General features: G+C 39.5%; 1 protein-coding gene and 3 long non-coding RNA genes across 4 annotated transcripts; 2 read left to right on the top strand and 2 right to left on the bottom strand.

Annotated features, from left to right (window-relative positions):
* Positions 1 to 1,519: 1,519 nt before the first annotated feature.
* Positions 1,520 to 2,674, top strand: LOC131238765 (uncharacterized). Its single transcript, XR_009168041.1, has 3 exons — positions 1,520 to 2,077; positions 2,190 to 2,272; positions 2,402 to 2,674. It is a non-coding gene; the product is annotated as an uncharacterized LOC131238765 (long non-coding RNA).
* A 2,863-nt stretch (positions 2,675 to 5,537) lies between these two features.
* Positions 5,538 to 6,666, bottom strand: LOC131238764 (uncharacterized). Its single transcript, XR_009168040.1, has 2 exons — positions 5,968 to 6,666; positions 5,538 to 5,866 (listed from the first exon to the last, which is right to left on the bottom strand). It is a non-coding gene; the product is annotated as an uncharacterized LOC131238764 (long non-coding RNA).
* Positions 6,667 to 7,036: 370 nt separating this feature from the next.
* On the bottom strand, positions 7,037 to 7,752 carry LOC131238763 (uncharacterized). The gene is made up of 3 exons (XR_009168039.1): positions 7,649 to 7,752; positions 7,496 to 7,556; positions 7,037 to 7,343 (listed from the first exon to the last, which is right to left on the bottom strand). It is a non-coding gene; the product is annotated as an uncharacterized LOC131238763 (long non-coding RNA).
* Positions 7,753 to 20,001: 12,249 nt separating this feature from the next.
* Positions 20,002 to 21,190, top strand: LOC131241266 (acidic endochitinase-like). Its single transcript, XM_058240030.1, has one exon. It carries the CDS (start codon positions 20,068 to 20,070, stop codon positions 20,968 to 20,970), a length of 903 nt encoding a protein of 300 aa, XP_058096013.1. The 5' UTR covers positions 20,002 to 20,067; the 3' UTR covers positions 20,971 to 21,190.
* The last annotated feature ends 5,529 nt before the right edge of the window (positions 21,191 to 26,719 follow it).

Raw genomic sequence — 26,719 nt, 5'->3', positions numbered from 1 at the left:
TGATAGGGTTTTGCTCAATAAAATGACGAGTTTTCGAATAAAGTGACTTTGTTCCACTAGATGAAGTGACAATGTTATTGTGCAAAGTGACATGATTTCACTAGATAAAGTAGGGGCTTGTCAAATAAAGTGACAGGGTTTTAATAGACAAAGTGATGAGTTCATTTGACAAAGTGATAGGGTTCCTTTAGACGAAATGATGGGGTTTCATTAGATAAACAAATGTGTCCATTTTATATAATCAACATGGTGTGTCTTATAAATTTTAAGGGTGGATGTCTCTCTTCCAAATATTTTCTTTGGTGTGGTTCACATGAATCTCGTGTTAATTAACCTAATTTTTTTGGATTCGGGCCTAAATGATTACGCATTTAATTGTCAGAATGGATTTTGCATACACATTATGGTGGGCCCTCGCCAAAAATTCAATCCCCAATATTTCTCCAATTCTCCAATTGTAAAGAGAGTTTATATATATATATATATATATATATATATATATATATATATATATATATATATATATATATGGGAAAATGTACTATACGCTCGACCTTACTGTAGGCTTCCGTAAGGTCGAGCATTGTCATAATATTAGTCGTCGGTTGCTAAAGTTTGAAATCAACAGCCAGAGTCAAAACAGGATTTTCACGTGAGAGACCAGTCGTTCCGGTTACATTGAATCCCTACCCCTGCAACCTTCTCTCTATCGCCCTCAATACCAGCCCTCTCTCTCCCCCAATCCCTGCCACGAGCGACGTCCGCGTGCAGCCCTCTCTCTCCGATGATCCCCACCACCAGCAACGTTCGCCTCTCTCTCTCTCTCTCTCTCTCCCTCAATCGGTACCACCAGCCTCGGCCGCCTCCACTTCTCTCTCCCTCCTCTCCCTCAATCGGTACCGCCAACTACGACCGCCTCCACCGCTCTCTCCCTCATTCCCTACCACCACGCCGTGCAGTCTCATATTACAGGTAAGACCCCTACCACCATGCTGTGCAGCCTCGGATTGAGCCTTACAGGTAAGGCCTCTGTTTTTTGGTTTTTTTTTCCAGATTGAGATGCTTTGGATCATGTGTTTGATATATTTCTAGTGTTTGGACAATGACAATACATATGTTTTGGTGATTCCGCAATAATTTGCAATCATGAAGAATGTATATATATAATTTTTTTCCTGAAATTTCACAAAAACATCATAAATCAGTAGATCAGGCCTCATCCATGTTTCAATTCATGTTTAGAGAGTAAGATTGCAAGTAATTTGGTAGAAATTTTGGAAATTTTGAAATTTCCAAAATTTTCCTAAATCAGGCCACTTGCCCTCAAATCTCAAAATTGAAGGCTCAAAATCTTACTTTTCCATGCTAAACATGAAGAGTAAAAAATCTCATATGATTTTATACTGATTTACATGATTAAAAAAAGAGAGATCAAAACCCAAAATAACTCGCCTTTTGAGAAACGGGCCCAAATGTTAGAAAATCTTGATTCTGATTTCAAACAAGTTAGAAGAGAGAAAACTGAAGAAAAATCCAATTTCAAGGAGTTTTGGGAAGTTCCCTTGCGGTTCACTGAACTCAAAGTCCATGAAATGATCTTAGCATTTTTTATTCTCCATTGTTGAGTTCCATCATTTAACATCCTGTATATGTACGCACAATGTTTTGAACTGAAGGATAAGTAATTGGGCACTTCTTTAGAAAATATTGTGTAAAATTGGTACACATAAAAGATATTTGTATGCAAAAAGTGATTGTTAGACGCATTCCATGGTTCCCTAGAAGGCTAGAAGTAGAACTCTTGTTACTTCCATTATTTGTAAATATACATCCACTATAACATAGGATTTCTGGTTATTATTTTAAAGACTATGATATTCTATCATAGTGTTGATGTTCTATAGACTTGTAGTATCTAAGTATGAGATTTGCCAGTGAGTTGACAAAACCTGCCAAAACTGAAGAATACCTTCCACAGTGGGAGCTTGCGGCTGAAGCGTGACATAACCGAGTATGGGGAGTTTGTGCGTAGCTTCATTGCCCCTGCCATTGATGAAAAGTTCGAGTTGTTGGGCATGTAAGTGGTAGCGGATCCATATATTATATACCTTATTTTCATTGACTACATAGATAATGAATGAAATACATATTATTTGTGCTTAGCTTATAAAAGTTTTCTATGTTTTTAGCATGGCCAATGTCTTCATCGTGGCGCTTGAGAGCCTTTCTACTTTGGTTGAGGGAACCCGAGTATCCGGAAAGATGCATTAAGGTATATGAATGATGATCATATGACATTCTCTCTTTCACCTTTTTTTTTTCTTTTTCTTCTTTTTGTCTTTTTGAGTACTTAGGTTTCAAGAATATTAATTTCATGTTGGATTTGCTGTCTCATTTCCAGATTCATTCAAGTTAGGGAGGATTACAAAACAGTAAAGATTGCGTCTAGGCTCAACACCTTAGTGGCCGAGTCCTAGTTACACTGGAGCACCTGAAATATGAATTGGTGGCTACAGTCATTTTGAAGTAGGAAACTATTGGGTTTTGGTGGTATTTTAGGAATCATGAAATCCTAGCCCAGAAGAATCCGGTGGGTGTAATGGACTAAATCGATCTGATAACTCAATCTGAGCCGGCCAGCCCCTATTAGTAAACCATTTTTTAAGGGAGAGTTATTTGAAACATGGATTCCCATGGACTTCTCTTTTGGTGGTTTTGTTTAAATAGTAGGCGGAAATCTTATATTTGTGAGACAATGGTTATCTTATATCTTGTTCATGAGAATTTGAATATGGAAAAGGATAGTGGTTGCTATGTGGAATCCATTATTGTCATTTAGTAAATATTAAAATCCATTATTCTGTTTGCTAATCAAACATATAGTGAAATTTCCCACCATGGGATAAGTTCTTCATTTTCCATTTCTTTTCTTTTCTTTTCTGTCTTATCAAACAGGCTTTAAGATTTTTCAGGGTCTTTGTTCTAGCTTCTAGTATGAAGTTGAAGCATCAGCCATTAGGATCCAAGTTCAACCCCAACTTATGATACTAGAGAAACAAAAGCATAAAACAAAAGAAGCATGCAGATACTGTTAAGACCAATAAATTGAATATTGCCAACGAATAGAAGTTTTAAAGATTTATCAAAAGATAAATTACTTCTCTCTTGCAAGAAAATGGCGCATGATGTGCCAAGTAATGGTATGCAGTAGTTTTCATTTAAGTCAGCTCTCTTGGTAAAATCTGTCATTTTGGAGGAACCATTTTATCCTTAAGCCAAGGAAATGTTTATACAAGTGGACCCATGGTTCAGGGATGAGGGATCCAGACTGTTGACCTGATGGGTGCTACCATGGATGGATCATGTTCTAAAATATCACACAGATTAGAAATTCCTTTTTTTTTTCTATTGAATGTGGAGTGGCTGCATTTTTTCTCATAACCATCAATTTGCAGTCATGAAGAATTTTTGGGCATCCTTAATCTTTGGTGGGGCCCATGAGATCAATGGTCTATCTATCTACCAAACCATGACCTCCACTTGTACTATCTAGCATATCAAGACTCTGTTCACACCTGATTGGGATCAGATCACTAGCCCAACACCATTGTACAAATCTATGGCTTTCCAAATTACTGTCAGTTTTGAAGTCAAATTTTCATATGTGGAAATTTCTTAATGTTAGTGGCATCTCTCTCTCTCTCTCTCTCTCTCTCTCTCTCTCTCTCTCTCTCATGTTTCCACTAGTCTTATGTTTTGAATGACAACATGTATGTAGGGGGTTCTTACTTCCATCTTTTATCTTCTTTTTCTTTTTCTTTTTTTTTGTAAAATTTACTTTTGTATTTTTAATTGGTGAAGCCAGTAACCTTGTTGACTTGGACAATTGCAGAAGATTTCTAGGGGCCTTGTATTATTGTATCTAGTGCTAACACTTACTTGTTCCCTAACCTGAGATTCTAGCAAATATCCTAATCGTGCTAAGCATACTTCTTGAAATTGGATCTAGTTGTTGATGTCAAAAATGTAACAGAAGCAAGTTACATAGGAACCATGAGAAAGAAAAAGCTATCTCTATGATGCAAAACCAAAACAGAATTCACAATTACAATAGACTGAATTTTCTCTCTATTGATAACACCACCAGAAGCTACTTCTGGCAGCTTCTCTTACATCAAAGCCTTGGTTTCAGGTAACTTAGTGTCTTTTTCTAAAACTATATCATTCATCTCTTAGTGAAATTGGTTATTGTTAGTATACGAGAGACATTATTATAATTTCTATTAAGGCATGTACTACAATGGTAAGAAATAACATTACTGTAATTTCTTCTCTTTTTAAAAAAAATATAGGAAACAGCTACAGCTATTAACCGTAGCTTTTTATCTAGAAACCGTAGCTGTTACTAACTTTAGCCTATTGCTACGGCTTTTATTCATAGCTTTTTCCACTTTCTCTGTTCACGATCTGTTGCATAAATTGTATTTTTGATTTCATATTTTTAGAGCACCTTTGGGCATCCATGGTGGGCCCCACGTACATGATATGTTGGAGGCCACCACTTTAAATTTCTAAACTATACATATTTCTAGAAAAATGATATTTTACTTTGGCCAAAATGAGATCCATGTGATCGGGAATCAAATCCCAAAACGGGACATGAAAATCATATTAGGCCACTACGATAGAACATTTTGTAAATAACCAGTTTTCCCAAAGGTGTTTCTTAAGGCAAGGTTGCAAGTGGTGGTTGGATATGCTTATTCCTTGAGTGGTTTGTAGAGATGCCTGTCAAGTTTTCTCCCTCTTTTTTTTATGCTTTTGTTTTTCCTTTCATTATTTTTTTTTTAATCTTCCATGTTAAAAGATGTACCGTTACTTGGTTGTTTCATCTACAATGATAGATCTTCGGCCATATAATCTGCAACCATGAAATCATACATGCATCCTTTATTATGTGAAGGATTTATAAATTTATTTATTTATTTTTTTAAAGAAAGAAGCCTGGAGTGAACATTGCTATGCTTACTGTTGCAATACAAAGCTGCTATGTAACAAATTCTTTGTTATGTTAGCATGACCATGAGTTGTAACATGCACGCGCGCTTTGCTTTGGGCTACAGGCTGTGTGTTATTCTTTTCGTTTACTTGCATAGAGCCATCTTAGGCCTGTTGTAGAATTATTCTGCAAGAATCCTTTCTCTCACCCATATTGAATGTAACTTCACTGCAATGTAACCACAAATGTGTTGTTTTTACAAGAGATGTTTGTTTCTTGCAGGGGCCAAGGAGCAGCAATAGCTCTTTATCGAATCCGAAATCCAAAACTAAAGACAAGTGTGCTGTAATGTAGAGAGCATTTGCATATGATGTATTTCCCTCCCAGTTTAGGCCAATTTGTTGTAATACATGATAAGAACATCACCTAAGCAATCATCATTTGTGTGAATTTCCAATCAGCTTTTATTTTTGTTATGTAAATAAAATAAAAATTATCTAAAGCAATAGCCTTGTTAAAGGACTTTCATTTCAAGATAAGCCAAACATCGATCATTTCATTTAATCATATTCCCATATGTTCATCATACAACCTCATCATCCAACTGGGTTGGGAAGGGTCTTCTAATCTGAATGGTTTTCGAGATATGCCCTTCAAAAGTGGGGGCCCATGGTATCAATGGTCTGGATCGCTGAAGCACAGTTCCGTTGACACAAACTGCAAACTGGAGGATACCATCCATGTACTTGGTTGAGGACCATATAGTACCTTCTTATATGCCGGTGAGAGCTTCAGCTGCTCCTGCAGTCGATTGTATACGGTTGCATCCTCCTCTAGTCTCTTCTGTTCTGCTTCTAGCTTGTATATCTGCAGATATCAAAACACCAATATCAGAGGCTATCAAGAAATGTGTGTATTAGAAGTAGCAATTGCCTCATGTTGTCAGGCAAAATAGACATGTCCCAAACCTGTTGACAAAGGCAGTCGAACGATGACTTGTCAGCCTTGAATAGCAGTGCCTTTGTTATTGTAAACTTACGTTGAATGATCTCAGATTTGCACAAAAACAAAAAGTACTTGAAATTGGTAAAAAAGAAAAGAGAAAAAAAATGCAACCCATGAGCAAGTCAGCACATTGAACGAGATGATAGGCACATACTTATGCTGCAATTCATTTCTAGCCTCAATCAAGCAATTTGCAAACTGGCCAACCTGCACAATGAGAAGTTCTTCACTCCTTGAAATCTGAGTGTATGCAGACTAGTATTTTGTGCACCTCTCCACATGCTTGGAGACGTCTCTGCACATCTTAGGCCAATAGAAACTTTCTTTTACTAAGCTTAATTTGATTAGAGAGATGGATGAGCAAATCAATTTCAGTAACTTGCTACCTGATCAAAACTTATAAATGCTACCATCAAACTGAAACTCAGAAACATTTCAAATTAGATTGATTGGGAATCTTCCCTCTCAAAGAAAACCACAGCAGCAACCACCCTTCCCATCTCCTTATGAAGCTTTCTCACCCCTTCAAAAATCTCCCACAAGCCTTGCAGGGATGCCTGCCCCACCAGACCTTTTCATTGCTACTAGCTGCATCTTACAAACCCATGGGAGGTTTCCCATACATCACTACCACCACCACCATCATCCACACCATTTATATCAAGTGAAAGATGGAGCTTACATGCTTGGAGGGGAGAATAACTGTAGCTCTTCTGATGGGAGCTGCAGCCAGATCAGTTACAGCAAGGAGAATGGTCTACAATATGGTGGAGGTGAACAGACAGGGGTGAATGACAGCTATTTCTATGGTGGGTTGGATGAAACCCAGAAGATATTCAATGGCTTCAATGGGCCGTGGGGATAAGTTCCATTAGAGTATGGTTATGAATGATAGCTTTTTCTACGATGCAAGTGCAGTGATGTTGGAGGGAACAAAGCCCAAGGGAGGGATCTGTACGACTGACTGTAAAATCATAAATTGGATTGTTCCGGTCTATGAAAGACAAGGGAAAGCACAAAATCTTGCAATCATACCAAGTCAATTAATATTTCTCACTTATTTACTTCTATGTATGTTATTAGAAAAAAGAAAATGTTATTCAAAATTTCAACGACCTTAAAACACCGATCAACAATAGTTGAATGTTTCACTGTCCTTGAAACATGCACGCAAATATTTTATAATAAGAATATGAAAATCGAAAATAAAAAATAAAATATGCACGTTATTGCCATGAAAATGAAATCAATCCACATCGTCGACATTAAGAGTAGTAGATGCTTCAATCTTCCGTGATCTATAATAGGTATCTTCTTAGTAAACAATTTCAAGTTATTCCTGCATACAAAACGACCAGAAAAATTTTTAGTTATACATCCATTTAAACTTAACTATATGCATGAAAAGGAAAAGAACCAAAAAATCTAGGCATCAAAAGGAAAAGAACATATATTTAAGTTATTGTTTTAATAAAAGGGTTAGAATCGTACATGTAGCCAATGGCGCAAGCTTGTAGACATTTAAGACATCATGCCTTTGGTACCGATCAATCTAATCATGTGAGATTATATAAGTACATGAAAATCGAAAGTATATATTAAGCATTCATTAATAAATGCCTTAATAGTTATTTTTTTAATTACCTTGATTTAACATCCTACCACGACCCTGTACTATATTTTTTTCCTCTTGGCCTACCAACTGCTTTTCCCTTTACTCTTTCAATGTTACTGTCATAACTGTGGAGATAATGAATGTAGTTTAAAATAATGCAATGTATGTAAGAAATCAAATAACAATACAAGAAAAAAATATATACCTGGCTTCTTCATATGCATTATCAAGTTAGTTATATATACAACAATTTCATTTATCATGCCCAATAACCCACTTGTTACACCCACGACATAACTTACTATTCTCCTCCCTGCCAGATTTAAATCTTTTACTCATTCGGCCTTTAGTACTAACAACCATCGGATCAAGTACTACGTAAGAGTTCTTAGAATGTGCATTAAATAATAGATTGCTTTCACTACCCTCAACATTCTTGTCAATACTAGTTTCTTCTTCGACTCTACATTTTTGACGAACATTTGCAAGCAAATCTTCTAAAGCTGATAACACAGGTTCCATTATTTCTGGAGTCCTCGTTCTTTCATTTATTAAATAGTTCATCATACGAGACATTTTATTGCACCCCAAGATAGTTGACTCATCAATGTTTGAAGACAGAGGAGTTGAGTCACTTTTATTTTTTTCTTTCGCATTTCGTGTCCATATTTTAAGTATATAATGAAAAGGCATTTTTATGATGGATTCTTCCTTGAACACAACTAATAAATGCTTGCAAACAATCCCACAAAATTCGAAGCTCTGAGAAGTACAAGAACTGAACCGTTCATCATGGTTCCAAATAATTGTATACATTTTATCATTCCTTCTATAGACGAATATATTATATTTACTTCATGGTCCTTCCCTTACTACTAACTTATTAACAAGTAAAGCACTTGCCTTCACCTCAACTTGAAAGTCATAAAATACTTCTCTTGGATAAATTTTTGCCATCTCTGTTTCAATATCAATCGAGATTATTGCTACAGGTATACTATATAAAGTGTCACAATCCAATTTCAACTCATTATGATGACGTTTTTGTAAAGCGCGATCATATCCTTCTGCAAATTCTAATAATGTTGCCTTATGACTTACAAAATAATCAATGAAGGCATTCATGCCTTCACTCCGTTGTGTCGTTGACATCCCTACATAAAACATTTTCTTGACATAAGCTGAAATCCACATTTTACGTATCGTGTACAAATCTTGTAATCATTTATTTTCTTCAAGGTTATAATCTACAATCATTTTCGACCATAATGCATCAAATTCGGCTTCCTCATCGCACATATATACACAATTTCTCCAATCAGTGTTGAATGATGGGTTCTCATTAATTACTTTACCTAACTTCTCTGAAAGCTTCTGAACAATGTGCCACATGCACAACCTATGCTCGGTATTCGGATATACACTTGCAATTGCAGCAACAATTGCTGGATCCTGATCTGTGATTATGGCCTTTGGAAGCTTCTCACCCATAACTTGTAACCATGATTGAAATAACCATTCGAAATCTTCAATGGTTTCACCAAACAGAAGCCCGACACCAAACAAGATAGATTGCTTATGGTGGTTGACTCCAACAAATGGACCGAAAGGCATATCAAATTCATTTGTCTTGTATGTTGTGTCAGAACATACAACGTCACCAAAAGCTTCATAGTCTATTTTTGAAATATTATCTACCCAAAAATAAGATATCAATCTATATTCATTGTCAATTTGGATTGCATAAGTAAAATTATCATCATTCCTCTGTTTATTTTGAAAGTAAAGAAGCAACTCTTGAGCACTTTTGCCATGTTTGTCATGCCTTTGAATTTTTAGAGCATTTCTTGCATCTTCATCAATAAAACACATTTTCTCAGGTCCTCCAACTTTATTTGTAAAAAAAAATTTAACACTTTAGCTGCGCCAATACCTACTTTTCTCATGTTATTCATGACAACCTTATGAGAATCTGTAAAATGTCGATGTGATCGTAAACAATGAACCTTGATTGGACTCATTAAATTGTGACTATGTGCTTCCACAAATGTCTTAACTTCCCATCTATCTAATCCATTCTTGTGAACTACAATCTTTGTCTTGCAATCACATCTTGTCATGGCTCTTGGTCTCTTTTTATGATCTGTTGCTTTTATATGCTTGCGATGTCGATGCCCTTCCTTAGAACATATAAAACTTCGCATAATTGTTTCACCTATTTTCATACTATTCCTGGTTGAACCTTTTCGTATACTACTAAATCCACACCATCTAACATATTCATTGTAGAAATCATAGGAACATTTTCAGAAATGAACACCATACCAACTCTTGGTTTCACTTCCTTGGGTGCTTCTAGAATGAAATTATATGGATGTGAGATTGTTTCTTCATTATGATTTGTCTGGTGTTCATTATGATTTGTCTAGTGTCCATTATGACTCTCTACACCTGCATTAGGTTGTGACTCCATTTCCCCAACTACAAGTTCAAAGTAAACATAAATTCGGTTAATCAAAAGCTATGAAATAAATATGAGGGCACAAAAATTACTATTTATAAATGAAGAATATATATATATATATATATATATATATATATATATATATATATATATATATATAACAATAACAACCCTTAGCTTAATCTAGTGAATCATATTGGCATATTCTACAAAAGTATCAAATTACTCTCTTTTACATAATTTTAAGAATTGAAATCAATGAGCATGCAAAAAAAATTATTTAATTGTAGAAACATAATGATGAAGTAACCCTTGAATCAGCCCAATTAATCACTAATCAAGAGAAAGCAATAACTATTCTGTTTTCAAAACATAAGACTAGTGGAAACATGAGAGAGAGATATGCCACTGACATATAAAACTTCCTTAGAACATATAAAACTTCCTTAGGCATGTGGCTCTTGGTCTCTTTTTATGATCTTAAATAAAATTTTTTTTTTTTAAAAAAAAAAAAAAAAAAAAGCTCAAGCGGCCAACCCAAATGCTAGGTTGTCACATGTTGGGCTAAACTTCATTCATACCTCAAGCAGCCAACCCAAATGCCAAGTTGACACATGTGGGGCTAGCAAACCTCTATCTTAACAATTTGGCTGTTTGAGCCAAATTATCATTGGGAGCATAATACACCTGGTGTTTGGGCAGCATGGAAAACAGAACCTGCATTAAATGGGCATTTGCTGTTCTTCTTTTTTTTTTCTTTTTTCTTTTCATTTTTTTAATTCTTCCACCCAGAATCACAAGTTAGATGAGAACTGTTTTGTAGCACATCTCATCACCCTTAGGAACTGTGGTCACCCAAATAGATTCCACATGCCTCTCATTCAAGCATTAAAAAAAAATAAAAAATAAATAAAAAAACAAAGAGAGAGAGAGAGAGAGAGAGAGAGAGAGAAGGTAGTGGAGTCATTTGATCCTATGGCAGAATATGGCAGTTAATATGCAGATGCTCAAATTGTACATGTGACATACATTAACTCAAATTAAACCAACTAAATTATTGAACCCACTGTCCCGTAGTCAGTCCCGAATTTAGGTTGGCTGAATAACCTGACCTCTGATTTGTGGCCACTTGTTAGTTTAAACATCCAATAATTATGTGATCATCAAATAACCAGAATAAGATTTTGAGCCTTCAATTGCGAGATTTGAGGGCAAGTGGCTTGGTTTAGGAAAATTTTGGAAATTTTCAAAATTTCCAAAATTTCTACCAAATTACTTGCAATCTTACTCTCCAAACATGAATTGAAACATGGATGAGGCTTGATCTACTGATTTATAATGTTTTTGTGAAATTTCAGGAAAAAATTTATATATATACATTCTTCATGATTGCAAATTATTGCGGAATCACCAAAACATGTGTATTGTCATTGTCCAAACACTAGAAATATATCAAACACATGATCCAGAGCATCTCAATCTAGAAAAAAAAAAAAAACCAAAAAACAGAGGCCTTACCTATAAGGCTTAATCCAAGGCTGCACAGCGTGGTGGTAGGGGTCTTACCTGTGATCTGAGGCTGTACGGCGTGGTAGTAGGGAATGAGGGAGAGAGAGGTGGAGGCAATCGCGGCTAGCAGTACCGATTGAGGGAGAGGAGGGAGAGAGAGGTGGAGGCGGCCGAGGCTGGTGGTACCGATTGAGGGAGAGAAGGAGAGAGAGAGAGAGAGAGAGAGAGAGAGAGAGAGAGAGAGAGAGGTGAAGGCGAACGTTGCTGGTGGTGGGGATCGTCAGAGAGAGAGGGCTGCACGCGGACGTCGCTCATGGCAGGGACTGAGGGAGAGATAGGGCTAGTATTGAGGGCGATAGAGAGAAGGTTGCAGGGGTAGGGATTTAATGTAACCGGAACAACCGGTCTCCCGCATGAAAATTCCGTTTTGACTCTGGCCGTTGATTTCAAACTTTAGCATCCGACGGCCAATATTATGACAACGCTCGACCTTACGGAAGCCTACGGTAAGGACGAGCGTATAGTACCTTTTCCCCATATATATATATATATATATATATATTGTATGGGGCATGACTCTTGATTTTTCTGGGGCCCACTGTGGTGTTTATGTAATATCTATTATAACCATTGGTTATTAAGTCCCATATTAAGCCTAGAGATACGCACTAAAAGAAATAGCTAGGAGAGAAATGTCTATCCTTTATTTTAAAGGGTCAAATATTATACTTACATCAAAATCCACTTCAACAACTAGATTATTTTAAAAAAAAAAAAAAAAAGCATTTTGCCAAAAATCATACCGATACATGAATCACTTGGGCCAGACTAATGGAAACAATTTGGAAGGTGAGGATTGTCTATACACTGTTTACAATCATGTGGTTAATCTGAATTAGAGCTAGAACTGATTTTTCTGGCCTGTGGCTTAAAATGGGGTGACGCACCTTGTGGTCCAGGTTGATTTTTCAGAAAACATCACAGTATGGTCCACCTGAGCCATTAACTATTTGCTCATACAAGTGGCTATGACAAAGGGGACACTGGTAATATATACTACCAACTGCAGTACTGTGTGTTATTGGAAAAGCTCTATTGGCTCCACCATGATGCATGTATTTTATCCACGCCATCCATCCATTTTTACAGATCCTTGTAGTTCATGAGCACAAAATTGAGGAAGATCCAAATCTCAGGTGGACCACACCACAAGAAACATGGATGATTAGAAGATTAAAAACTTATAGGGGGCTACAAAAGTTTTGAATCAAACTGATATTTGTATTTTCTCTTCATCCATGTCTTTCTAGCATTATCAGTTGGTTGGATGGAAAATAAATATTACATTAGGCTCTACGAAGTTTATAATGGTATGTGTTCAATCACCACTTTTCCTATGGTGTGGTCTACTTGAGATATCGATCTATCTATTTTTAAACTCATACTCTGATGTAAGTGGACAAAATGGATTAAAAGTGTGGATTAAAAAAAAGAAGAAAAAAAAACAACCATCATAGTTAGAGGTGGGCATCGAGTCGATTCAGATCGAGTTAGGTCTGACAGGACTCGAATCGGTTTTGAAATAGGCCTGACCTGAACTCGACCTGACTCGGTACCGAGTCCAGGTCTGGCTTGGACTAATCCGGACTGAGTTTGACCCGATCACAAGTACCGATTCGGGTTGAATCTTAAAATAATGTGAGAAAACGGATGGATGGAGTAGATATACAATGCATAGTTCAAGGTGGGCCCACGATGAGGATCCTACGGACATTACTCATCCTGGGTCACAGCTAATATTCCTTGCTAATCAAGCAGATTTTGTAAATATTTTTTTTTATCTTATAAAATTGTTGTGAGATGACGTGGCCTAATTAAATTTCAAAAGAAAGAAATTGGAGGCCGATTAGCTACCAATGGGTCAAATAGTTAGATTCACTATTGAAGTGACGCCACCAAGTTTTGTGGGGCCCACCATGATGTATGTCTTGTATCCACACTGTCCATCCATTTGGAGAGATCATTTTAGGGCATGATCAAAAGAATGAGGTAGATCCAACGCTGGAGTGGACCCTACCACAGAAAACAGTGAGGAGAGTGGCGTCCACCGTTGAAGCCTTCCTAAGGTCCACCGTGATTTTTATTTGAGATCTCACCTCTTCGTAAGTTAACACAGACATTAAAGAAGGGAAAACACAAATATCAGCTTGATCGAAAACTTTTGTGGCCCTTAGAAGTTTTTAATGGTGGGCATGACTCTCTCCACTGTTTTTTGTGGTGGGGTCCACTAGAGTTTTGGATCTGATTCATTCTTTGCCTCATGCCCTAAAATGATCTCTCCAAATGGATGGATGATGTGGATACAAAACATACATCATAGTGGGACCCACATAAATATGTGACATCACTTCAGTAGCGAGTCTCACGACTCAACGTGTGCTGAATCCCAGTTGGAAACGGAAGCGGATTGGCTACTCCCCCTACCACCAGCCCGGCGGTGCTGGTCGGTGCTCTATGGGGCCCATCATGATGAATGTGTTTCATCCATTCTGTTAATCTATTTTTACATATAATTTTAGGCTTGATCCCAAAAATGAGAGGGATATAATTAAATCTCATATGGACCACACCACAGGAAAACAATGGTGATTGGATATCCATCATTAAAGTCCTCCTAAGGCCCAGTGTATTGTTTATTTGACATCCAATCTATTAAGTTGGTCATAAAGACCAAGATGAAGGGAAAAAACAAAGATCAGCTTGATCTAAAACTTTTATGGCCCCAAAAAGTTTTTAATGGCCGACGTTCATTCAACATCATTTCATGTAATGTGGTCCACTTGAGATTGGGTTATACCTCATTATTGGTTTCATACCATAAAATGATCTAGAAAAATAGATGGATGGCATGGATGAAACACATACATTATGGTGGGCCCACATAGCACCGAGTGGCAGGGGAGTAGCCAATCCGTTTCCAATGGAAACTGTCTAACAGGAAAAACCTTTCGTAGGAAGTTCCAGTTATGGGATGTAAGGTGGGGTCCATCGTAATGTTTATAAGAAATACAATCCATTCATTCATTTTTAGAGCTCATTTTAGTTCATGCAACCAGAAATTAGGAAGATATGAAACGGTGGAGAAAGAAATTCCTACCTTTGAAACTTTCCTAGGCGTCTGGATGTTTATAAGCCATCCAAACCGTTTCTAAGGTCATTTTTACTGGGATGAAGTAAAAATACCAAAAAATTAGACCAATACAAAACTATTGTGGCCATATAAATATTTCAATGGTGGTCACTAAATCCCCACTGTTTCCTCTCGTGTGGCCCATTTGAGTTTTGTATACATCTTTGTTTTGGTATAGTGTCCTAAAATGATATCTAAAAACGGATGAACGGGTTAGATTTATCACAAATGTCACAGTAGGGCCATTCAGACTCCCAGCGCAGTAACTTAATGCAAAAGGCTCTGGCAGGAAATCCGCGTTCCCATGTAAGTCTCCGTTACACTTGTTAAAAATGTAAATATTTTTAATTTAAAAAAAAAAAAAAAAAAACTGGTAATATGACACTTACAGTGACATGGACCAATGGAAACGCTGGAGCCAGGGAGTCCCTGACTCCAGGAAACACCGGATCCGCACTCAGGATTTTAAAATCTAAAGCAATGAGAACACATTTCAGCAAGTCAGCCCTTAATGGGAGCCTTAAATCTGGTGGGCCACGGTAGACAAGAAAGGCCAAATTCTAGCTACATGGCAACCACTTTTCAAATCACATCAATACGGTCCTAAAAAGAAAACTAGGGATAGGCGGTTTGGAGAACCTCTCTTTCCGGGTATTGAATACTAATCGGTTGGCGGATGACGAGGACGTGGATTGTGTCCTGATTCATCTATTTTATTCAAGTGGGGCCACATTTCAGTCATCAGACCGTTGTTCTGATGGACCCCATATCACTGCAGTATGCTATAAAAGAGTTTTAGATCGGATGATTATATTCCTCCCATCTGTGGCTGTTGTTTGGACCGTTGTTTTTAGCTCCTTATCTCTTGGGGACTGATACAGTAGTTTCAATCATCCAATGTGTAAGATGTTTCACGAACCAGCGATCCATTCTATGCTCCTTCAGTTCAACGGTCAGGATCCCTTGACCATAGGCCTTCGTGTATAAACTGGTGCATCAGGATACCATTCACGTTGCGATGCACGAGGATCGTAAACTTCCTCAATGGTGGTGTTGACTACCGACTATGTACTGCACGGCGTTGCGCGTGGAAAAGATGGTCCGATGACAAGTGGGACCCATTTTTTTTATAATCAAGATCGTCTTTTTCTGTTGACTTACATCCACTATGGGATGTGTGCCTAACCACCGCCCAAAATTAGGATCTTTTTTCCTTTGAATATGGACTCTTGTTGTATTTTTCTATTTAACCAACATTTTATGGGCAACAAACTGGAACTTACTATGAACGAGATTCCTTATTGGTTGATCCATGGTGGGGCACAACAGACCAATGGTTTGGATTACGAAAAATGGGCCCCACTTTCCAGAATAGGAGATGCGGGGCACGTACATCATATTACTCCTCTTTGGCGTGTACAAGGCCATTCGGATTTTGAGTTTGTTCACGTGGGCCCACTGTTCAATGATCCAAACCGTTGACGTGAATAACCACTCCGAGGATGGCGTATATGCGAAAGATGTCTAAGATGGGAAGATCTTATCTGTACAGTTTTCTCTCTTTTCCGGGTTGAATGTGAACCGTTGCTGTATTTTCTTTCTTAACCGTCAATTTGTAGAACCCTATTAAATGATTAGGAATCTTCCAATGACGAGAACTTATAACTCCTTGAACTACTGGCTGTGGGCCAACCTTTCAGCCGGCTGATAGTCCTCCATTCCGCAGTTGGATCCCCTGTTTGGCCCGGAAAACTGTAGGGCTCAACAGATGTACAGTCCACATCTCATACATGCGTGCCACGTGCAGTAAGATAAGGGAGGGTGATTAATTACTAATGTACGAGCCCTTACAAAAAGGTAATATAAGATATTTGGCAGAGAAAAACAGTCTTCTGCTCCGCTGGATCGTTGTGGGGCTGGGATCCAGTCCATTCATCTCACGGGCCCATCATGAATGGGCCTTTCCATGAAAATTCCCCACATCAGACGATCCTGCCGTTTGATATATCAATCGATGGTTAGGATGTGCATGGTACTGTCTCTTTTTTCTTTTTTCTTTTCTTCTTAAGGGCCATTTGGATACCACCAAATAAGTTACTTTTCTACTTGACAGCAGTAGATAAGTAACTTATTTGAGATAAGTGAGTTTGGTTTAAGATCAATTATAAGTAACTTTTTTACTTAGAAGTTATTTAATCACTCCGGCTTAATAAGTAGACATCAAGATAAGTTATTTGAGGCATAAGTAACTTATCTTAAGTAATTTAAGATCAAAACCCTCTCTTAGGGCCTTGTTTGGATTGTACATTGCTTAGGATTACTTATGCTTCTCCTCTCTTTGGTACAACTTATGAAAAAATAGAAAAGTTTTCAAAAAATTAACTGAAGTGATTAGGTACTTCTAAGTAAAAAAATATGTATAAACAATCATAAACCAAACTTACTTATCCAAACTAAGTTACTCATTTACAACTATAAAATAACTTATTTGGTGGGATCCAACCAGGCCCTTAATGTCATGGATCCCAAGTCATCACATAGTATAGGCTATTACATATAGACCATTGAGTGCACTGCATCAGCAATACATGAGTGGTATTACTTCAAGTAGCTGACCTTGGTTTCTACTAGAATCACTGATAAGTAATCTTTAAGTGCTCGACTGCTCTTAAATATTTTTATTTTATCAAACAAACTTTCAACGTAAAGGTTTCTAATTGAATTATCAGCTTTATCCAATGATAGCCTAAATGGCAACAACCGTTTCAATTTTCAATGCTGGCCTGTGTGCCTATCAATCAAGACCGACCAATTGATGGGCCATCTCACAAATGAGCCATGATCAATAATTGTATGCTTTTAACCATTGTATTTATTGTTATGGAAAAAAGTGGGCCAATTCATAGGAGTAGGTTAGACCGATACCTAACATCGACTCAATGGGCTATTGACAACCAAAAAGCTCTAAGGTCAGCACAACATAGGTCAGCTTAGAGGAAGGTACGACATAGAATGAATTCTTCGGAGAACAAACTAAAGAGACTATCAGGACTCATGAAGAAGTTAAAGATGACATAAATTATACATCACAAAAACATCCTATAAAAATGTTCTTTCTAATTGAAAGGATAGGTTGGCAGCCGGGGAGGAGCTCAGCTGATCTTATCCAAAGGCCGACCTATTCGCGTCGACTCTAGCTCGACTAGCGCCCAACCTTATCCGTGTCCGCAGTGCGATCTTATTAAGGGAAACGATCCGAGATTCTCTCCAAAGATTATGAAATGTAATTCACAGTCACTTGGCATCTCGAAATATCCGTTGATAATTTTGGAAGAATCTCAAGCATTATGAGTCCTAATTCATCTATAACACATATCTACTAAATCGGAAGGATTCCTCTACATCACTATCTCTTCTCAACTATGAATAGGGAGATTCCCAATGGAGAAAGGTACGCACATATGTTGTCTCCACCCCCTAAACCACTTCTACCATACCCAAATTTATAACTTTAGTATCAAAGGATCCCATGCTATAGCAAGTGCCTTCCTTATTTTGTTCTTTGTGTATGTACTCAAAGGTCTTAAAAGGATTGACCAGAGAAAACTGCATCAACATTTACTTTTCAGCTATTGCACTTAACTTCTCTAGACTGATGATGCAAATGGACAAGGCACCACGACATAGGGTCAATGTATTGGACGGAACCCCACGTGCCCTTCCACCTCAAAACTAGTAAAAATTTGATACATGGACAGAGTGTGATGAATGAGACTTGACTTTCAGTTGTGTAATGGATGGGCATCATATGTTATGTTTTATAATTTCATCGTAATTTGATCGGACAACAGAGTAGTCAGTGTGATTGAGCATCGATAACTTTCAAACATAGCTGCTTTGCGTGGCCTCTACATAACAACGGCCTGACATTTCATCAAATCTTCTCTCATCATGACAAAGCTTGTACTTAATCCGCATACATGCAGTGTACAGCATACATAGATTTTCAGTCACGGGAACATGGTCCCGTGATTCAGACCGCTGGTCTGTTGGGCCCACGCGGATGGACCTTGTACCACGTATACCCTATGTGGAATACTAGTATGCGGAAAATACCCGTGCCTAAGATCTACCCGGGACAAGGGACCAACGGTCTGGATCATTGAACCGTAGAGTATAGACCGCCCCACTACGAATCGAGGCCTCGGAATGCGGGGCCCAACCCAAGCTTTGGTAGTCGAGACTACTGCTATGTTTCGTCCTTCCGTGGATGGACCATGCCCAAAATATCTCCTTGATGGGACAATTACAACCCTTCCATTTGCAGCGTACAAATGATGGTCCGTCAAGAAATATTGTAGTGGTTCACGTTCAACTGACCAAGTACAAAGATTTGAGGCTGGGATCTTCCAATCTGAGAAAAAATTTTGTGGCATAGTCCATCCTTCGTAGGAGATAACAGAGCAGTGGTCTGGATTATCCGAGGGTGGGCCCCACTAGTCAGAACTGAAAACCCATATGCACTGTGCAAAAGCGCAGATCGAACATCCTGCAATTCAACTATAGTGGGGTCCCCCACGTGGATAGTTTGGACTAGGATTATCTACAACACCTGTTGTACACCGCGGGTAAAACACATAGCTGTGTTGGCCCGCTATGTTGTGCATATGAATTCCACTCCGTCTATCACATGTAGTTTTCGATGTTCACCGTCCATCCCAAGAATCATGAAAAATCCAAAATAGAAAAGCCACACCTCAGTGAACAATGTAAAATCACGACTGCAAACTCTAAGTTTATGCCGTATGACCTGAAATTTTTGGATCTACCTCATTTCTTGAGTATCTGTTCATCCGAGCGAATCCCATCTCTTGGACAGGTTAGATGGGATATACACACCACAGGGGGCTCCACGAAAAAACCTACGGTTAGGGTCTCTCTTCCCAATTTTCCCACGGGTGTGGATTACCTGATATGTGGATTTGGCTGAATTTCGGCCCCAATGCCGAACATCCACCGGCACACCTGATGCACAGGACGGATCTCACATAGACAACACGGTAGGTCCACCGAGCTCGGGCGTTGTACGCCCTATGTACAAAAGGTGTTGCAGAGAACTGTCCTGTCGGTATACGTTGTAGGAATTTTCACATGATACTGTCTCGCATGAAATGGTAGTGGGCCGTCCAATCTCCTTTTATAAAAGGACGCTTCCACAGCCCCACCCTCACCTTACCCATTTCCTCCGCATAAAAAGATACACCTCCCCAACTAACCCATACCTCATGGCAATTCAATCACAACCGTTGAATACGCCCCATCTCATCTCCTTCCTAATCCTTGCACTGATCGGCGGGTCCCACGCAGCGGGCATCGCCACATACTGGGGCCAAAACGGGAACGAAGGCACCTTATCAGCAGCCTGCCAGACCGGTTACTACGCCGTTATAAACATAGCTTTCCTCCACACATTCGGCAACGGCCAGAGACCATTACTCAATCTAGCAGGCCACTGCGACCCATCATCGAACACCTGCGCTGGCCTGACCAACGACATCAGGTCCTGCCAGAGCCGAGGCGTTAAAATCCTTCTCTCCCTCGGAGGCGGAGCTGGGACCTACACACTAGCCACCTCCAACGATGCCCGGGAAGTAGGCGAGTATCTCTGGAACAACTTCCTCGGTGGTCAGTCACCGTCCCGTCCACTCGGCAACGCTGTCCTGGATGGAATTGATTTCGACATCGAAACCGGTGGGGCCCAGCACTGGGACGAGCTGGCTCGCTACCTCTCAGAGAAGAGCCAGCAAGGGAGAAAGGTCTACTTATCAGCAGCCCCACAGTGTCCATACCCCGACTCGCACCTCGGGCCTGCACTCGACACAGGCCTCTTCGACTACGTTTGGGTACAATTCTATAATAATCCACCATGCCAATACGCAGGTGGGATCGATAATCTTGTGAATTCTTGGAACCAGTGGACTTCGTCAGTGAAGGCAGGCCAGATCTTCTTGGGTCTGCCTGCAGCGCCTGAGGCAGCTCCCAGCGGCGGGTTCATCGCTGCAGCGATAGTTACCGCTCAAGTGCTCCCAGCAATCAAGGCCTCACCCAAGTATGGCGGTGTCATGTTGTGGTCTAGATACTACGATAATCTCACTGGATACAGCTCCTCCATTAGAAGTGCTGTTTGAGCTTTGAATGTCTGTTTCCCGGTTTCAAAAATCATACAATTAAGGACTCTGCTGACTCATCCGCACCGTTGGTATATGATACAGTAAATAAATGAAAATGGTTAAAGTTGCAGATATTAGTAGCTATTGCAGATTGAAGTTATGTGATTTCTCAAAAAATGGTTTTTGATAAAAGCCATTTTTGTGCAATACAATTTGAGAGTGTTGAGTTGTTTGTGGATGCATTTTGTTTGGTTTGAGAATGGAAAGATGGATGTTAGTGAAAGTCCACTGCTCTCTGGCAAAATGGAAGGGCCCCAGTGGAATTTCTGGGCATTGAACGGATGGAAATCAAAGGTATATGCGTAATTTAATACTAATAATAAAAAATAATAATAACAATAATAATAATAATAAAAAACAGAGTGGACCCGTATCATGTCTTCTGATTCGGAGATAGGTCTCTATGACTTTAGTAGATAGGAGTTTGTGGGTCCCACCATCAATGATTGCTAGGGCATTGAACGGATGGAAATCAAAGGAATATGCGTAATTTAATTTAAAAAAAACAGAGTGGGCTCCTATCATGTCATTCGAAGATATGTCTCTATGCCTTGTAGTAGTAGACTGGAGTCAGATTCTTGGCCCTGATTAGATTCCATTGGTAAATCGACAGAAAGAAGGCCCCGCATTGGAGTAAGCCCAGGACATGTTTGGGTCTGGGATGTCTGGGCCAATCAATTTTTTGGGAAGGGCTGGGGCTCAACTTGATTTAGCGCAGTATGACTGACCCGACTTTATAAGCAGATTTGTTCTCCCCTACAAACATTCATTCCAATCCTTGGTTAGGCAACACTTGCATCTTGAATCTAGACCGTTAATTTGATTTTGTAAAATTTCAATTTATTTGTATTTGTACGGCACACTTGATCTGAATGTCTATTTCAGCCTACTTGAACAACGGGTGGATTAGAAATATTCACGCAGGATTTGTTCAATTTTGGCTGGCTCGGGTTGGACCCAGGCCCAACATGTTTGTTGGGCCGGGCCTTATCCCTCTAGTGTCGAGACAGACCCTGATAAAATGAAAACCCGGACGTTAAATGGTATCCCGACGTGCCAGCGCATGCCAATGGGGCTAACAGATCAGCCAGACCGTTTATCTGATAAGACCCGTACATAGTCCGTCAGATTTGCAGCCTGGATCATACTCCATTAACGTCCTGATGCATCAGGACCGTACAATTTATTGGTATTTTTGGGTAGGTAACTCTGGACCACACACACCCAAGACGCACGTGGCCAAGTGTCCGAATTTGATGCATGTGGACGAAAAAGAGAGATGAGGTGAGAGTTTGGTATCCGTGGCTAAACAATATCAACCATCCGCCGTACACGTGGCATGTATGTTCATCGATCCAAACCGGTTATATAGTGGGGGACGGAGCATAGGCCCATAGGCTAGAAAACGACACTGATAGGAGATTTTTACCATCTGATAATGGCCACTGAGTTTAGAACGCTAATCATTCTTTTAATCGCCACCCATCAGATGGTTAGGATCATCCAATCAGTGTGACTTACAGGATAATCTCAATCCACAATGACCCAGCAATGTTGACAGTCAGAGTCGACAAACATTTATAAAGCCGTATGCATGCATGCATGCAGTATACCAAGAAAAAAAATAAAATCATATGACCCATTGTATATGTGAATCAGCAATAATAGTTTAATATCTCATTTCATAAATAAATTTTGATAAACTAATAATTCTATTATGGAAACCAAACATTTATAAATTTATGTTATTAGGTCCAATAGATTTTACATTCATTGGAAAGGCAAGGTCAGCATACTCTTTATTAAAATGGGAAGATTCTATTTATGTGTTTTTTTTTAATTAAGATATGATTTCATTGGATTAATTCTTAATTGATTGCAATCTCTCTTTATACGATGCAACCCTTGGTATATCAGGAAGCATCATATCATATTCAATAATGACCTTAAAGATACTAATGATTAGCTTGGGCCCTTTTTCATTTAATGATTGTTTCTTCTCACCTACCCCATTCAATCTCACTCATTCTTTTTATAAATATAGTTTTGTAAATGGGAAAAAGATAATAATGTAATTTTCTCTTCTTCTGTTTTGTGAAATTATTTAATCGGTTTTTAGAGTAATTGAGTAAGTGAATCTGCATATCATTTATAATGTATTGTCGCATCTATTCTTAGTCAAAGTAATAATCTCTCTTTTCTTTTCTATCAATTTTTAAAGCATTTTTTATTTTCTTACCCATTAGATTAGTATCACTATACATACATAATATTACACTAAATGAAATACAAGAAAAAAAAAATGCAAACAATTTTCTTTCTTGAATTTTCTTAGGTCAAATTCAAGCATTGGGTAAGCTAAATTAATTAGAAAAAACAGAAAATTGGAAAAAAAAAAAAAAAAAAAAACCAATAATAATGATCCATATTCAATGTCTACAGGTGGACTAATTTGAAAATATTGATTCATAGGTTGGGACATGCACCCTGCAGTTGGTTTTCTTTTTCTTTTTCTTTTTCTTTTTTTTTTGATGGGTGATGGATTGCTTAAACTGGCTATACAAATGTCATGCACAGCAACATTATTCGTGCAAATATTGTATAGGAAGATCAGTCTTGCCATCATCTAATGCCTTCATGGCCACGCTGGATCAGAAAAGGCCCGGTCGACGACCGATGTGATCCGGACCATCGGACCTTAGATCGGGCGTATCTCGCAATCCGGAATGAGTTAGCTGACGTAAAATATATGATTTTGGGGTAGAACGAGCTACTTTAGCCAACCAACCCGCTATGCCGGGTTGCGCAGCCCGGAATTGCTAAAAACCCCTTGATTGACGATCGTTTTCCTATTTTAATTTCGTTTTTACTATAAATAGTAAGTTTTAGTTTGATTATAACTCTTCATCCGTTGGGCTTTAGGAGTTGCGCCCAACGTGAAAAGAGCTTAGAATAATTAGGGGAACGGTTTGGTGAAGCCAAATAGGACACTTACTATTTTTGGCCGAAAACCTTGCGCACTAGTAGACATCACGACCGTCTATAAATAGTAAGTTTACTATTTATAGTAAGTCGCGGATTCTAGGAGTTTGAGTTGTAGTTTGATTATGATTTCTTTCCCATTGCTTGATACCCTTATTTAAAGGGTTGTGAACTCGATCAATTATTCATCAATCAATTTCGAATTTATTAGAATTTATTTCTATTTTCTGCTTTCTTTCCTCGTGGATTCGAGAAGTCTCTGTGAGGAGTCCAGAGAAGTTCCGTGGATTCGGAATAGTTATCCTCTTGAGGAAGACGGTGCTCGACCTCACGTCCTCCCTTGCGTCAGTTTGGTATTAAAGCGAGGTTTCTCCTCGGATTGATGGCTTCTAACGACGGGTCGGGCAACAATCCCATGGGCGGTGCTCCAGAGAATTTATCTTTAACGGCGGCAACTTTCGAAGTAGCGCAACGAGAGAATCAGCAAGTCATGCAAGGGCTGCAGGCTTCCATCGACCGCATAGCAGATCTCTTGAAGGAAAACCTCGGGCAACTCCGTGTTCCTGGTGGCAATCCTCCACCTCCAATTAATCGCCCTGATCGCAGGATAGTACCGACAGTGCATCCAAGGGTCATTCCTGAGGAAGGGGGCTCCAATGAGGAGAAAATCGGCGACATACTCTTCCAACACCCCAGGACATGGCGGCGATCAAGCAGATTGGACAGATCGAGAGTTCAAGATGAGAATCGATATTCCTAGCTTCAATGGCCAACTTCACATTGAGGATTTTCTTGATTGGCTTTCTGAAGTTAAGAGATTTTTCGACTATATGGACATCCCTAAAGTAAAGAAGGTCAAGCTTGTGGCCTACAAGTTCAAGGGAGGAGCTTCAGCTTAGTAGAAGTAACTGCAACTCGCACATACGAGGCAGACGAAAGCACCAATCCGCACCTGGCAGCGGATGAAGCAGCTACTACGTGCCCGATTCCTCCCTAGCGATTACGATCAGGTATTATTCCAACAATACCAAAATTGTCGACAGGGTAGTCGGTCGGTGAGAGAATACGCAGAAGAATTTTACCGCCTGGCGGCGCGTAACGATTTGGTCGAGACTGAATCGCAGCAAGTCGCCCGATTCAACGGTGGATTGCGTATGGCTATCCAGGATCGGGTCCAGATGCAGTCCGTCTGGACGATGAATGATGCGATCAAGTTGGCTACTCGTGCAGAAGTGCAACTTGAACGTCCTAACACACGGACCTATCCTACTGCAAGGATTCCTGTGGCAGGGCTGCCCCAGGGAACTGCACAGCCTAAGGGGAAGGAGCCCGTAGGAGCACGCACTCAACCTCCTACGTTTGAGAACCGAGATCAGGGAAGCGGGCAAGCTAGACCTCAAAGGGGCGTATCGACTGCTGTTGGTCCAAGTAGAATCCCGAACCCCTATGCTCGGCCAAGGCCCGACAACTGCTATCGTTGTGGCCAACCGGGCCACCTATCAAATACTTATCCCCAGCAAAAAGTGGCAAACCTTGCCATCAATGATAGTAATGCTGATAATGCTTATGAAGATCCAGATATTGAAGAATAGGAGCATACCACCGAGGACGAGGCAGATGATTCAGGTTGGGTTCAGCAAGATCACGGCGAGTCGCTCGTCGTGAGGCGACTATTATATGCGCCAAGAAAAGAAGTGCATCCACAGCGGCATAACATCTTCCGCACTAGGTGTACGGTGAATCGAAAGGTTTGTGACGTGATCATTGATAGTGGGAGTAGTGAGAACATCGTTTCCAAGGTCATGGTGGAAAAATTACAATTGAAAACGGAGCGTCATCCCTCTCCATATACAATCGGTTGGATCAAGAAGGTCAGCGAAACAAAGGTAACTGAACGGTGCACCATATCCTTTTCAATTGGCAAACATTATAAGGATGAAGTAGTATGCGATGTGGTCGACATGGAAGCATGTCACATACTACTCGGTCGGCCCTGGCAATCTGACCGTGATGCCACTCATAAAGGGCGAGATAATATATATATCTTCGTCAAGGACGGCCGAAAGACCATATTGGCCCCTATGGATCCAGAGGGACCACCTGAAACTTCTAAAGTGGAGGGCCGTTTTCTCTTAACCATACGGGACTTCGTGGAAGAATCAAAGGAAACAGGACAGACTTATGCATTAATTGTAAAAGGGGAAGAACTCGAGCCTACCAACATCCCTGAAATACTAAGGCCCCTGCTACATGAATTCAAAGAAATCTGGCCCGATGACCTTCCCGATGGGTTACCCCCAATGCGGGATATCCAACACCATATCGACTTTGTCCCTGGGTCCAGTTTACCGAATCGTCCCCATTATCGAATGAGTCCGAATGAGTGCGAGATTCTGCAGGGACAAGTAGAGGAGTTGATCCGTAAGGGTCTTATTCGGGAGAGCATGAGTCCATGTGCTGTACCAGCTCTATTAACTCCAAAGAAAGATGGGAGTTGGCGCATGTGTGTTGACAGCCGAGCCATCAACAAAATCACCATAAAATACAGGTTTCCTATACCACGGTTGGACGATATGCTGGACATGCTAGAGGGTGCAAAAATATTCTCTAAATTGGACCTAAGGAGCGGCTACCATCAGATTCGAATACGGCCGGGTGATGAGTGAAAAACGGCCTTTAAAACCAAGGAAGGATTATACGAATAGATGGTCATGCCCTTAGGTCT

This window comes from Magnolia sinica, chromosome 3, assembly GCF_029962835.1.
Source record: "Magnolia sinica isolate HGM2019 chromosome 3, MsV1, whole genome shotgun sequence".
NCBI lineage: Eukaryota > Viridiplantae > Streptophyta > Magnoliopsida > Magnoliales > Magnoliaceae > Magnolia > Magnolia sinica.
Note: the sequence above shows the minus strand (reverse complement) of the source record. Positions and strands in the feature narration are given on the sequence as shown.

What these genes read in the sequence shown, in the direction of transcription:
- LOC131241266 (XM_058240030.1), top strand. Translation starts at nt 20,068, where the DNA reads ATGGCAATTCAATCACAACCGTTGAATACGCCCCATCTCATCTCCTTC.